A 14,082-nucleotide genomic window follows, 5' to 3' on the forward strand; every position below is an offset into this window, starting at 1 on the left:
GAGGTTTTTAATTCTTCTTTCCACACTGGTATGAAGTCACACTGATGACCCTTTGGGAAATGAAGCTGTAGCTGGCTTCTTTCCTGTCCCACCCCCATCAGCCAGGTTGCCTGTCAGTCATCGAGGCTTCTCTCTGCTCCTTAAGGGACTAGTATCAGAACTGCAGCCCTCTGGACGTGTCTCCTGTTTCTTGAGCCTCTTTCCTTCCCATCACCCTGACTTTGGGCCTTCTTCATCTTTCTTCTCTTTGAGAAGAAATCCCCAGTCTCCAGGTTGGCTCTCCTGCCTTCCTAACACTCCAAACTGGCCATAACTCCTCTCTGCTTACAGATGGGCTACGGTCCCTGGAGAACCCCCCAACGGTTACCTCAAGGTTACCTCTCAGCCGCCTGGGGCCCTCAGCACAACCCGGATGGATTCTTGACATGGGGGATCACAGGGAAATGCCTGCAGAGTCGGCGATCAGATGTCTGTTCCATTGCTTTTTCTCCGAGCCCCAGGAAACTTCATGGGCTTCTTCAAAAACCATGTGGCAGGTCAAATTGCGGTCCCAGGCACAAGGCTGATGGCTATAAAGGAGGAGAAAGGTGATGAGGTGCCAAGTAGAAGAGCAACATTAATGTAGCCACCAGAACAGTAGCCCCCGTTCCTCTGCAGGCCCCTCTATTGGGCTGGCGGACTCAGTCAATCCCATTTTCTACAGAAAGAACTTCAGCACTTCTGTCTCTCTCTCTCTTTCTTCTTCTTCTTCTTCTTCTTCTTCTTCTTCTTCTTCTTCTTCTTCTTCTTCTTCTTCTTCTTCTTCTTCTTCCTCTTTTCTTTTTTGAGAGAGGTTTCTCTGTGTAGCCTTGCTGACCGGGCTAGCCTCCAACTCACAGCAATCCGCCTGCCTCTCCCTCCCTGAGTGCTGGGATTAAAGGTGTGCACCACCATGCCCAGCTCTGTACCTTTCTTTTTTAACACTCAACTATTCTTGCCTTTGTTCATGAACTTGAAAGCTCCTCATAGGCAGGCTCACATTGAAAATAACAAGGCGAGAGAGACAGTACCTTGCCATGAATCCACTAGATGCTGATTACAGGGAGTGAAAAGCCGGAAAACTAAGATCCCAAGCAAATCACAAACTGTTCCAAATTACTTTTAATAATTTCCCACTGGAGAAATCACCACAGAACAGCTAATGAGCAGTTACAGCACTCTCACAGGACCACAGCGATTGTACATTTGAAAGCTGTGAATTTTGGAACAATCAAATCTCTTGTCAATGTGTCTTCTGAGGTGGAAGGGTCTTGTGAATCACAGGGAGCAGAACTCCAATGCTATGGGATGGCAACACTGACAACTTAGGCTTGGGAACGTGGAAAAGGCAAGGATTTGGTGTTTGAACTTCTTTCCAAAATTTTTCTGTGCATGTGAATGCATACAACTTTGCACAGAATTCTGTCCCACAATGCTGTTTTGCAACCCACCACATCTTTCCACATTAACGAAAGCCGCTAGCATCCTATGTATTTTTATATAGCAAAGTCTGTGAAAAGACTATCAAAGATTGATATGTTTAACTTACGACACATGTGCATGTTGGCACAGCTAAGGGCGTTTTCATCACTTCCCCAAGTCGCCCCACGGCTCATCCAGTACTCTACCATGATTAACCATCTTTCTGATCTCTGTTGCCACATATTAGTTTTGGGCACCCTTGGACTTTGTGCTCACTTGCCCCTGTCCATTCTGCACTGTGTTTACTATTATCCTGACTCTGTGACAGCTCAAGTGGTTGAAACTCTTTAGCACTTGTGTAGTAAGAGCGTTATATTTAGCAGTTCTCTTGTGGATGGAAAAGTGTTGTTTCTAATTAGGGGCCCAGGATATAACTGCCACTGTCATTCTCCCACAAACCTGTCTGTGAGTACAGGGACTCCTTGACTTCGTGCTTATGGGTAGGATGGCTGGGTCTTAGGGCAGAGAGAGAGAGAGACAGAGAGAGAGAGAAGAGAGAAGAGAGAAGGGAGAGGAGAGAAGAGAGAAGAGGAGGAGGAGAGGAAAGGGAGGGAGGGAGGGAGGGAGAGAGAGAGAGAGAGAGAGTGAGGGAGGGAGGGGGAGAGGGAGGGAAGGAGAATGAGACTAGACCACTCACACACAAGCATTCAAGAGAAGGTAGATGAAGTTAAAAACTTCAACCCCATTTCTTGTCTGGTCACAATTTCATGCTTCTGAGACAAAGCCCTCTACATCATAAAAGAAATTATCTCATAGTCAAAAAGGCAATTAATCACAAAAACAGATGAATTAAAATATACAACAGGCTACATGTTTTTTTTTTCATTAAAACTCAACATTTCTTATCTATATATCCATTACATAAGTTCATAGTGAGTTCAGAATAACAGAGGTTGGCAAGGCCTAAAAGTTAACAGGGTCCAAGAGGTTATAAGAATATATGCCTCTCTCTCTCTCTCTCTCTCTCTCTCTCTCTCTCTCTCTCTCTCTCTCTCTCTCTCTTTGGGCAGGGGTTTGTTTGTTGGTTTTTTGAGACAGGGTTGCTCTGTGTAGCCTTGGCTGTCCTAGTTTCACTTTGCAGACCAGGATAGCTTCGAACTCACAGCGATCCGCCTGCCTCTGCCTCTGCCTCCCAAGTGCTGGGACTAAAGGCATGTGCCACCACACATGGCTTGAATATATGCCCTTTCAATTAGAACTTATATGGCTATACATTTTCCAGATATCTCTTAGTTTATAGTGAGTTCAGGACAATAATTTTATCTGTCTTTCATTCCAAGGCACAAAGTAAATTCAGAGTGACAGTATTTTATGCCATAAGCTGACAAGGTACAAGGAATCACAAGAAACAGTTTGTATATTTTGATAATAAGGTTTGTGTTTAATTCAGACTTTTCTTGGTAGCCCCATTATATTCTGGGTTCATGGTAAGTTCAAGCCAACTTGCCTATATGTATGGTGCACACCAGGATTCATAGTGCCATCACTAGAGTGAAACCATATCTGAAGCCACAAATTTGTCTCAAGCCTGTCACCTAGTGAGGATCTGGAGGTCCACAAGAGAATTTATGGTGGCCGCAAAGTGTCTGTTAACTTTTGAGCTTCTAAAATCGTTTAAATCAAACCAGGACTCCCATCATCAGGAATTAGTTCATCTGAACAACAGGGCATCTTCATAAAGATCCCGTAGGAGGTCTGGTCAGTCAGAGTGGGTAAATACCCACAGAGTGAGGGCTCACACCATGCCAGAAGAGGGAGAAGCAGCAACACAGAGGGACAAAGGACTGTCAGAGAGTAGAAGCCATTCTGGGGTGACCTGTGTGTGGCACAGACCTTATAGAAGACCTGGACGACCTTCCAGAAAGCCCACATGCCTACTGGATGTCCCCACGTCAACGGCTCGTGGCACATTCAGAATGTGTTTTGCAGAAGAACAAACCTCACAGTTCTAAGTACTTTTGTTTCTTAGAATAGCTTAAGTCCCTTTATACATTAATCTAAGTGGCACCTTCTTGAATGTCACTTAATCATTATACACAATTGTCTTAAGACTGTTAAGCCAGAGTTTGATCTCCAGGATGCACATGGTGGAAGGAAACAACAGACTTCTCCATGTTTTCCTGACCTCTATACACTCACCAGGCACAGTCACATACAATAAAAAAATTAATTAATTAATGTAGAAAAGCTTTTCAAGAATAAGGGTTGAATAGGAAGAACTTAATCCTCGACAAATATATTGTACTTGTAATTTCATCAAAAAGTAATTCATTTATTAAGTCAAGTTTTCTTTATAAAATTAATGCATGATGTCTATAAGGAAGTTATAAAAATTTGCCTTTGAGACAGAATGTCATAGTGTAGTCCAGGTTAGCCTTGAACTCTTGATCTTCCTATTTTAGTCCCACAAACACTATGGTTATAAGCCCATGCCACCACACCCAGCTTGAATGGTTTTTCTCTAATTTGAAAACACTTTTATTTCCATTGGTAAAGTCTTTTACAGATGTGTGCCGCCATAAGACAATGTAAAGTGAGGGTACATGCACAGAAGCAGTCTTGATTCCACACATTTAGCATAAGCAAAAAAATTACATTTAACACAGCCCATTAACTCAGACCAAGCAGAGAAGGATCATGAAACCAAAGAGGAAATGCTTTAGAAGAACTATCCTTTTTTTAAAGAACTGTATTCTTAGAGAGTGGCTCGGATTCCAACGGCTTGTTTAAATTCGTGGTTTTGTGGTTCCAAAACATCATAGAAAACTTGGGTTTTATTAAAGTAGTCTCGAATGTAAAGTAAATCTTCAGTGGAATAAATGTCATCTTTTCCAGTCCAAACAGTCAGGGTGTACCTGTATTAAAACAGAAGTCTATAGGTAAAAGCGAAAGATAAGAAGCCAATGGGAACTTGCCCAAAGCCTGCTGCGCAGTCTCACCTCACGGCCCTGCCTCAGTCCTTCATCGGCATCAAAGACCAGAGACAGATCGGAGCCCCACTGCTGCCATGGAAACTCTGTAACTAATATATTTCAATTACAAGAATGTTCAGAGGCTTAGAAACCCACACGACAGCACTGGAAACGAGTCACGGTTTGTAAAAGGAGCTGATGAAAGATTTTGCTGCAGATCAAAGACTCCGTCCACTAAATAAAATTACAACTATAAACCTGGGTTTGCTCAGTCGCCTGGACAGAGTGAAATGAAAAGCATGATGGGAAGAGACTGAAATGGTCAAGTGTCACTGGCATTTCCAACATGCAGTCACTACTGATGACCCACTATGCCTCTGAGGTTTTCTTATGGAGGACAGAGCATGAAGAGATGTCATTAACAGAAGCTGCGCGTGGCGGTGCACACCTGTAATCCTGCTTCTCAGGAGGCAGGGGCAGGCGGATCTCAGTAAATTCGAGGCCAGCCTGGTCTACAAAGCTGTGGGCTGTGGCCAGTCAGCCGAGGTCCAGAACTACATATCCTTCCGGTAAGCCAGCTTCCAGAGCCTCCACTGCTGGTGCCAGTTCACAAGGGCCTCAGACCAAAAGGCTGCTCCTTTCAGAGATGTATTTCAAAGCAGACCAAAAAACAAAACAAAACCAAAACCAAAACACACCAACTTGGGCCAAAAGGTGTTATTGGCCTGGCTCTTTTCAAAAGGACACTTCAAATCCATCCCAGAGGCAGGTGTCCAGGAGATTTCCTGGGGCTGTCTGTCCCTTTTACAAGCCAGAGGCTTTAAAAACCGAGGTCTCCATTGAGGGCTAGCTCACTCTCTCATCCCTCCTCTGCCTTCCGGACCCCAAGCCCCTTTCTCCATTCTTAGAAGCTTTGCTTTGGTTAGCTTAGCTCGGACACTCGTTTCTAGATGAGATATATAGGACTCTGTGCGTGAATTAAAATTGAGCTCTTTGTCTCTTGGCAGGCGTGTTCAGCTATCTGGTCTTCTTTTAAATCCGGGGCTCCCTTCCCCCTGCTGAAAGAGGTGCACCCCAAATGGAGAGACACACTCCTGAAATAGACACAGACTCGTGGTGTCTCATTTTCAGCTAAGTGCGCAGCTACCTTGTGCTTTCTAAAACCCGGGGTACCGGACAGAGCGGAGAGCTCTGTCCCTGCAGAGGAGGGTGAGGACCTGGGCTCCCTCCTTCTGAGAGCGCAGGGGGCAGCCCGGTGGCCACACCCACCTCCCTTTGATTCTCAGCCCTCTGCAAGACCTGTTTGCCAGGCAAGCCAGGCAAGCCTTCCCCAGCTAGCCTCCCCAAAGCTCAGAACAGTGAAGGCTGAAAGAAAAATCCATGACTGGATTCTACAACCGACCTGGCCACGGATAGAACCCCATACAAAGCGAATCCAGGACAGCCAGGGCTACACAGAGAAACCTTGTCTTGAAAAACCAAAAAAGAAGCAAACAGGTTGGTGAGGGGCCCGGCAAAAGCACCCATTGCTGAGCTTGATGAGCTGAGTTCAATCCTGAGACCCAACGGTGAGAGACCCAGCTCCTGCAAGTTGTCCTCTGACCTCTGCACGCACACTGCGAGGCACCTGCGTGTGCCCTTCACCACACATAAATTACATAAATACAAAGAAAAAAGATCAATTTTGTTTGTTTGGTTTTTTATTTTTCGAGACAGGGTTTCTCTGGGTAGCCTTGATTGTCCTGGCCTCACTTTGTAGACCAGGCTGGCCCCAAACTCACGGAGATCCACCTTCCTTTGCCTCCTGAGTGCTGGGATTAAAGGCGAACAATCAATTTTTAAAATAAGTTTTTTTACATACACATTTTTACATACACATGAACATAGCAGAATTTGAAGATTTCCCTTTTTATTGGCAAGGCCGTATCAGGCACCAGGCCTGGGAAACACGACACTCTCAGCAGTCACTTTCCTATTTTGCCCATGAACTTGTCAGAAGCCAGGAGAGCTAAGACATTTCTAAAACATTTCCGCTACTAGTGATGACACAAGGTAAGGGAGGAGCATGACCCTGTGACGCCCCTGTCCTGACGAGATGATGTGAGAGTAAAGAAACAGAACTGCGGGACACACTGCAGACTTAGTTCCCAGAAGTGACACATGACACACGGGAAAGGAGTTCTAAACAATGGGATAGGCCACAGAAAAGAAGAAAGTGGATATTAGCTTTTACCTCCATGGTTTGTTTTTTGTTTTGTTTTTTTCAGATGGAGTTTATTACTTTATCTGGGTACTATGGTAATAGCCCTTATACCAAGGCAAGGTATGATCATTTAGGTTGAAACAGGAACTTCCCAGGTCATTTCTGCCTCATTAAATAGCTCTCTTTTTTATTAAAACTGAAATGGGGAAAAAAAGAAAACTGAAATGGGATATATAAGGTTGTTAAAGGGTATCTTAAACTGTATTCATTTAAATCAACTCTCAGGCTTTTTTTTTTTTTAAACATTTTTTGTGAGAAACCACAGATGGTATATAAATCACAAATGTAGATTTGTTAAGCAATTATTATAAAGTGAATGTCAGTATAACCAAAACACAAGGCAAGAAACTGTGGGTGGCCAGGGGGGGCATCTGTGTCCCTGCCTCGTCATAGCTTGTCCTTGGACCCTGTTTTCTCACCTGTTCTTTTCCTCTTACTTTGGGAAGCAGGGTATGCAAAAACAAATGTTTTCATGTAAAAGGATGAAAAAAGTGGAAGGCATTTATCTTTACTCATATTTACACAAAGAAGCTGGTAGCTCATTTATGAGACATTCGCGCCTGTGGTTGGGGAGGACTGCATGGGCAGAGGCAGGCTTTCACAGTGACCCTTTGGTTCCATTTGGTTTTTGAACTCATGCATCAATGATTGAGAAATTAAATTTAGGCCGGGCGGTGGCAGCACGTGTCTTTAATCCCAGCACTTGGGAGGCAGAGGCAGGTGGGTCGCTGTGAGTTCGAGGCTAGCCTGGTCTAAAAAAGTGAGTCCAGGACAGTCAAGGCTACACAGAGAAACCCTGTCTCAGAAGAGAGAGAGAGAGAGAGAGAGAGAGAGAGAGAGAGAGAGAGAGAGAGAGAGAGAGAGAGAGAGAGAGAGAGAGAGAGAGAGAGAAATTAAATTTAAAGTCACCCAAGGGAAAATGAAAAGGCAAGAGTTAAACACTACACGAAACTGTGACATTTTTCAAACCCCCACCTTTCCCCCCCTTCATTCTGTCTACACAAAATTATATAAACAAGAGTCACACTTCCCAGCCTCACCTGATTCTGGGAGTGGGCACAGACTGTGACAGTCAGTGAGTACAAGAGGAAGACATGTCACTGCAACACAGGAGAATGGTCCCCAGCCCTATCTGCCTTGGAAACCCAACCTCATCAGAGGAGACGGAGAAGCCTTCCACATGTTCATCAAGGAACAAATCATAGAGAAGGTAGAAGACAATTAGAAGTATTTATACACTGAATTTTAGGCCTCTCAGCTTTATATGACAGACATGAGCGGTAAAGACAGGTCCTGGCTGCAATAGTGAGGGACCTCAGTATCCAACTCTTATTCTTAGATGGGTCCTCCAGGCAAAAAAAAAAAAAAAGCAAATAAGTGTCAGAGCTAAATTATGCCACTGATATCAAGAAATAGCTGCAGAACAAATATTTCTTGTTGGCAGATGAAATCTTCTCTAAAAATCAAATTATAGGCCACAAAGCCATCCTTAATAAAATTGAAATACTTCCTAATAATGCATCTTATTATACTGAACTAAAAATATAAATCAACAGCAAGAAAAATCACAGAAACTAAGCCAACATTCAGAATGAATTATACACTTTGCTATTTAGTTTATTTATTCACTTCTAAGGGTCAAATCCATAACTTCTGTGTAATAGGCAAGCACTCTGCCAACATTCACAGCCTGAGAAACACACTTTTGAATGAACAGTGAGCCACTGCATAATGAAACAGAGAGGAATTTTAAAAACTAGAATCAAGCGAACATGACACCATGACTCCCTGGAACCCTGGGCTACAGCTAAGGCAGTTCTAACAGGAAAGCCGCCTCTGAAAACACCAGAGAAAACTGCTGGGAACACAGGCACAGGCAAAGACCTTTCAAAAAGAGTTGTAATCGCATGGGAATAAAGCCAGAATTAACAATGGGATTAATGAAATGAGAAAGTTCCTGCACAGCAGAGAGTGCACCAACCAATACTGAAGGTGATGTGTATAGACCTGCTTAGGGGTTGGAAGAATCCACACTGTTCATCCATGCACCATGCACAAAGCAACCAATGAAATCCACCGACGCACCTTGTTATTTATGGTTCTGTGGCTGGGATACAACACCAGGATCAAGAGTGACTTGGTTTGGCTCATGGTTCCATGCTGTTGGGGAGGTATGGCAGCCAGCGGGAGGCAGGAGGCTAGGGGCTCACAGCTGACCCATCCACTGTGTTCCTGGCACCTATTCTTTAGTCTTTTAAGGTAGAATCCTGATCAGATGTTGTTGTCTTGTCAACTTAGATAAATATCTCAAGGCTTTTGCTCTAGTTTAAAGCAAACAATAAATGTCCTGTTTCTTCCTATCTCAAGCCGCAGAGGCCATCAGAGCTGTAAGAATGACAAAGTTTTAAAAAGTTTTTTTTCCCCTACAGAATTAAAGAAAAAACTCTCTAAAATTAGAAGTTCTATGATGAAAATGGCTCTATTAGGTGGTACAATGACAGTTAGTAAATAATATCTAAAGTAGTGGCTGAGACCCCTTTGGGGGTTGAGTGACCCTTTCACAGGGTCACATATCAGATCTCCTGCATGCATGTCTACTATTTACATCACAACTCATAACCGTAGCAAACTTAGAGTTATGAAATAGCAATGGAATTTTATGGCTGACGGTCAGCACACCCTGAGGAACTGTATTAAAGAGTTGCAGCATTAGGAAGGCGAGAACCACTGGTCTAAAGTTAGATTTTACTTATTTTGTGTCTAGTACAATGGCAACTGAATATTTACTTATTTTGTGTCTAGTACAATGACAGTAACTGAAATCTAAAGTTTAATTACACTTATTTTATGTTAGGCTTTCACCATGGCTGCTAAAGAAAATATGTCCTTCCATAAGCTGTACATCTTTCTTTCTTCCTTCCTTCCTTCCTTTCTTTACTTATTTATTTTGGTTTTTCAAGACAGGGTTTCTCTATGTAACCTTGGCTGTCCTGGACTCACTTTGTAGACTAGGCTGGCCTTGAACTCACAGAAATTTGACTGACTCTGCCTCCCGAGTGCTGGGATTACAGGCATGTGCCACAGGGCCTGGCTTATACATCTTTCAAAAAAGAAAAAATCTAGGGTCTGAGACTGTAGTTCATTGGAGAAGAGCTTTGTCTGATATGGATGAAATACACAGTACCCCATCCCATACAATACACGCACACACGCGCGCGCGCACACACACACACACACACACACACACAGTGTGTGTATACATATATGATTAACCTTAAATATTTGCTAGTATTATGAGGCTGAGGTACATTTTAATGCCAACTTAAGATAGGAAAAGCATTAAAATGAAGACATATTTGTCTTTATATATTAGTAAAATGACATCAAAATGAATTCTAAATTGTCTTCTCATGGAGATGATTAGTGTCCTTTTACCACTCATTTTCAACCTATCACTAAATAGAGGCCTAGCTCCCACGGTCTTCTAAGCCTCAGGCCACTTTATACATAGCATTTGCATTCAGGGAAGGATTTTCCTAACACACAAGTGCATCACACACACAAATACATGCTAAGACAGCTCCTTGGTAAAAAATGAAAACAGCATTTAGTCCATCAATAGGAACAGACAGTGAAATACAATGCAATCTAGCATTTATGAGACATGATGTGACCAGTAGTATCTCCAATGACAATCTAAGGTGTACCATAGTCCTGACTTTTCCTGACCATTTTTGAAAGATTGTTTGTCTATAAGCTTAATTTACATATGACTCAAGAGCAATATTTTAGATGTTGGTAGGTTATGCTGCTTATGTCACTAGAACTTAGAAAAATACTCCTCAGCATTGTCCTTACTGTGAAAAGAAGAAGGGTTGTGGATTAATTAACTGTTGATATTTCTCTAACGTTGGGATACAAACTGAGGATGAAGGATAAAAATAATTGTTCAGTGTCCTTAAAAATATTTATCTTTAGCTGGGCACGGTGGCATATGCCTTTAATAACAGCACTCAAGGAGGCAGAGGCAGGTGGATCTCTGAGTTCAAGGCCAGCCTTGTCTAGTAGAGAATCTAGGACAGTCAGGGCTACACAGAGAAACCCTGTTTCAAAAAACCAAAACCAAAACCAACAACAACAACAAAAAAATTTTTTTAAATGTACTGTTAACTTACTGTACAGAATTGTCTAGGTCATTGAAGTAGCTTTTTGCCACAACCTACCTCCTCTGTAAAACCATAGAAAACATCATTTATATGTAACCGACCACTTTTAGTTTAAAAAACAAAGAAATATGCAGTTTCTGCTTAACAACAAAACAACCCAAAAGTTCTCAGATGTCATCGCACAGAGCAGCCCGGCGTGCGTGTGGGTCTTTCTAGTTCACATATTACAAGGCCCGCCAGGATTATGTTTGGACGGCTTATTTTTGACTGTGGGCTCTTGGGTTAGCAGGTGCCTCTGTGAGGTGCATATTCTGCAGGATGGGACATCGTAACAAGTCAGTGGAAATACCGTGAACTGCACATGGACCAAGTGCACCACTGGCCAGGTTTCCTCCCAGCTGCGGCTCTCACCTCACACTACTTATAAATGGGGTCACTATAGCCTCTACCCATGAAAAGAATCTGTGTATACTGCGAATGCTTCTCAAACAGGGCTGTACGGAGATAGGTTCAGAAGCTAGAGTTCTGTATGAGAATCCAATTTTTATAATTTAATTCAGTGCTATAACTTAAATAATAATCTTTAAAAATAAATATAGTGAGCTAGTTGGCATCAGAGTAATTCTCCAACACTAATGAAAACAAACAAAACTAGAAGCAGTGTTAATGATAATAAGAGTTGATAATAAATGACATGCCTGCCCAAGAGAACACTGAACACTATAAAAATAATGATCTCCTCATTAGCTCGACAGATCTCTCTCCTGCTTGTTAGCCAGAATTGGATTCAGCTATTTGCCTGACTCAGGTACTGTCTGGTAACATCTAGTGTCTCTCTCTCACCATAGTGGTAGCTACTGCTACTCAAACAACTGGAGGTTTAATTCATTTCCAAATACTTTACAATTCAGTTTCCCTACGCAAGCACAATCGTACTACACAAATCGTTCTGCACTTTAATGTTTTCCACTTAACAGAGTTATGTCAGAGATTTGTCCATACTAAGACATCAAGCCTATAGCATGACCTATGCTGAGTACTTAACAGTCTACCATGAGTGTATCCTATACTATACCTGGCCAGTTTGGGACAGTTCACGTCCTTTAGAGTTATCAGCGATGTTTTGAAGCTCTGCTAGTACCCTCTCTGTGCTGCACGAATTTCTCCCTTACTGACAAAAATCCACGAACGTGCCAAATCTCTCTTTAAGGAAATCAGCCAATGTACATCTATAACGTTCAACGTTCCTGCTTCTTCTGCTCTCTCCAACCTGGTGAATTATTAAGCTGAGCCTTTTGCTAAATGCTGTAAAAATTTTGGGGGCTAGAATTCTTTATATCTCTCTGACAAGTATCATAATATAATTTTTTACCAGACTTTCTGATTCTTTGTTTGTTTGTTTTGGTTTTTTGAGACAGGGTTTCTCTGTGTAGCCTTGGCTCTCCTGGACTTGCTTTGTAGATCAGGCTGGCCTCGAACTCACAGCAATCCGCCTGTCTCTGCCTCCCAAGTGCTGGGATTAAAGGCGTGTGCCACCAAGCCCGGCTGACTTTCTGATTCTTATATATTCAAGTGTAGCAAATTTTCTTTCATGGCTTCTAGAAGTGATGCCTTTAACACCAAGAAAAGTCTTCTATTTTGAAACTATGTTAAAATCTGACCTTGGGACTGGAGAGATGGCTCTGTGGTTAAGAACACTTGCTGCTCTTGTAGAGAACACAGGCTCAATTCCCAGCACCCACAGGTGGCTCAAAACCACCTATAACTCTAATTCCAGGGGATCTGATACCTTCTTCTGACCTCTGTGAGCACCAGGCATGCATGCACTACACATACAAGCACTCATACACATAAATAATATAAATATTTTCTAAAAAGCCACCCTAGTCTGTTCTTCATGCTTTCACAATTTGATATTCAAGTGTTAATTCAATGGGAATATATTTGAAAAAAAAAAAACTATGAGCACAGCATAGTTACTTTGCTTTGATAGCTGCAATGCCAGCTGACACCCTCTCTAAGTTCTGTGACTTCTGGGCTTTCTAATGCCCTACAAAAGTAGTGCCCAAACTGTTTTAATAATTGTACCTTTAGAGTACACTTCAACATTTAATATATGGTATAAAAATTTACTATTTTTAAAAATATTTTACTTTGAAGTATGTGTACGTATGTTTGTGTGTAGGCACTTGCCCTTCGAGGTGTGGCTCCCCCAGAGCTCAGGCTACAGGCAGCTGAGAGTCACCTGACATGGGTGCTGGGAACTGAATTCAGGTCCTCTGCGAGAGGAGCACATGCTCTTAACACTGCGTCATCTCTCCAGGCCCCAAAACGTGTTTTTTTTGTGTGTGTGTGTGTTGTTGTTGTTGTTATGTGTGTGTATGCTCGTGTACACATGCATGCATGTATCATGGCTCATGTATGAAGGTCAGAGGACAACATGTGGAGTCAGTTCTCTCTTTCCACATTTACATGGGTTCCAGGGAAGGGGAGCAGGTTACCAGGCTTTCATGGAAGACATGTGTACTTGCTAGGCCATCTTGCCCATCCCCAGTTAATTTTTCATTGTATATCAAAATATTAAAATTTTGTATGAAAAATATTTCTGTAATGGTAGTATTCGAAGATAAACTCCCTTTTCTACTTATAACTAAAATGACAGCATTTCCTCTGAACTGCTGTGTGCAGACACTGTGGAAGGCTGGGTAAAGCCAATGTAATTATTATATCATGGCTTTTTTTTTCTTTTTAAAGACAGAGTCCCACATAGTCCAGGCTAGACTTCAATTCCGTGTGTAGCTGAGAATGACCTTGCATTCCTAACCCGTCTGTTTCTGCTCCCCAGTGCTGGGACTGCAGGCACACCCTGAGACATTGTCACATCCCCTCTCTCTTTCGTGTCCACTCAGCCACACTCAGATATGGTGATGATTCATACCTGTTTGACTTCTTCAATAGCCAGAGCAACTGAGAGCAAGACTGTCTGACTAAAGCTGCCCTGACAGGGAACGTGACAGGCTGGGTTAGCTCACTGCACACATAGTCCATCTCTTTCACCATCGACCAACTGTAGCCTGGGGTGAGAAGAAAGGAATGTAAGTTTCTGATTGGAACCTTGGCAATCAATTAACTAAAAACACAGATCACCCAGGAAAAGGCAACTCTGTCAGCAACTTACAGATGAGCCTAGAAAGGTCATGAACTTGCCACTGAGTTCGGTGTGAATCACAGTACAAGGAAG

At 42.6% G+C, this 14,082-nt stretch overlaps 1 protein-coding gene across 2 annotated transcripts in view; it reads right to left on the reverse strand.

The window, feature by feature from the left end:
- Positions 1–457: 457 nt before the first annotated feature.
- Positions 458–14,082, reverse strand: part of Fam151b (family with sequence similarity 151 member B) — a 33,613-nt gene continuing 19,988 nt past the window's right edge. Inside the window, exons 5-6 of one of the 2 annotated variants that reach the window (XM_051172488.1) lie at positions 13,780–13,915; positions 458–562 (exon numbers count right to left, since the gene is read on the reverse strand). In XM_051172488.1, the coding sequence (XP_051028445.1) occupies positions 538–562; positions 13,780–13,915 (161 nt within the window). In that variant the 3' untranslated portion in view covers positions 458–537. Of the gene's footprint in view, positions 563–4,180; positions 4,356–13,779; positions 13,916–14,082 lie in introns of those variants that run through there. The other variant, XM_051172487.1, reaches the window with a different exon arrangement.

This window comes from Acomys russatus, chromosome 30 (assembly GCF_903995435.1).
Source record: "Acomys russatus chromosome 30, mAcoRus1.1, whole genome shotgun sequence".
Classification (NCBI taxonomy): domain Eukaryota; kingdom Metazoa; phylum Chordata; class Mammalia; order Rodentia; family Muridae; genus Acomys; species Acomys russatus.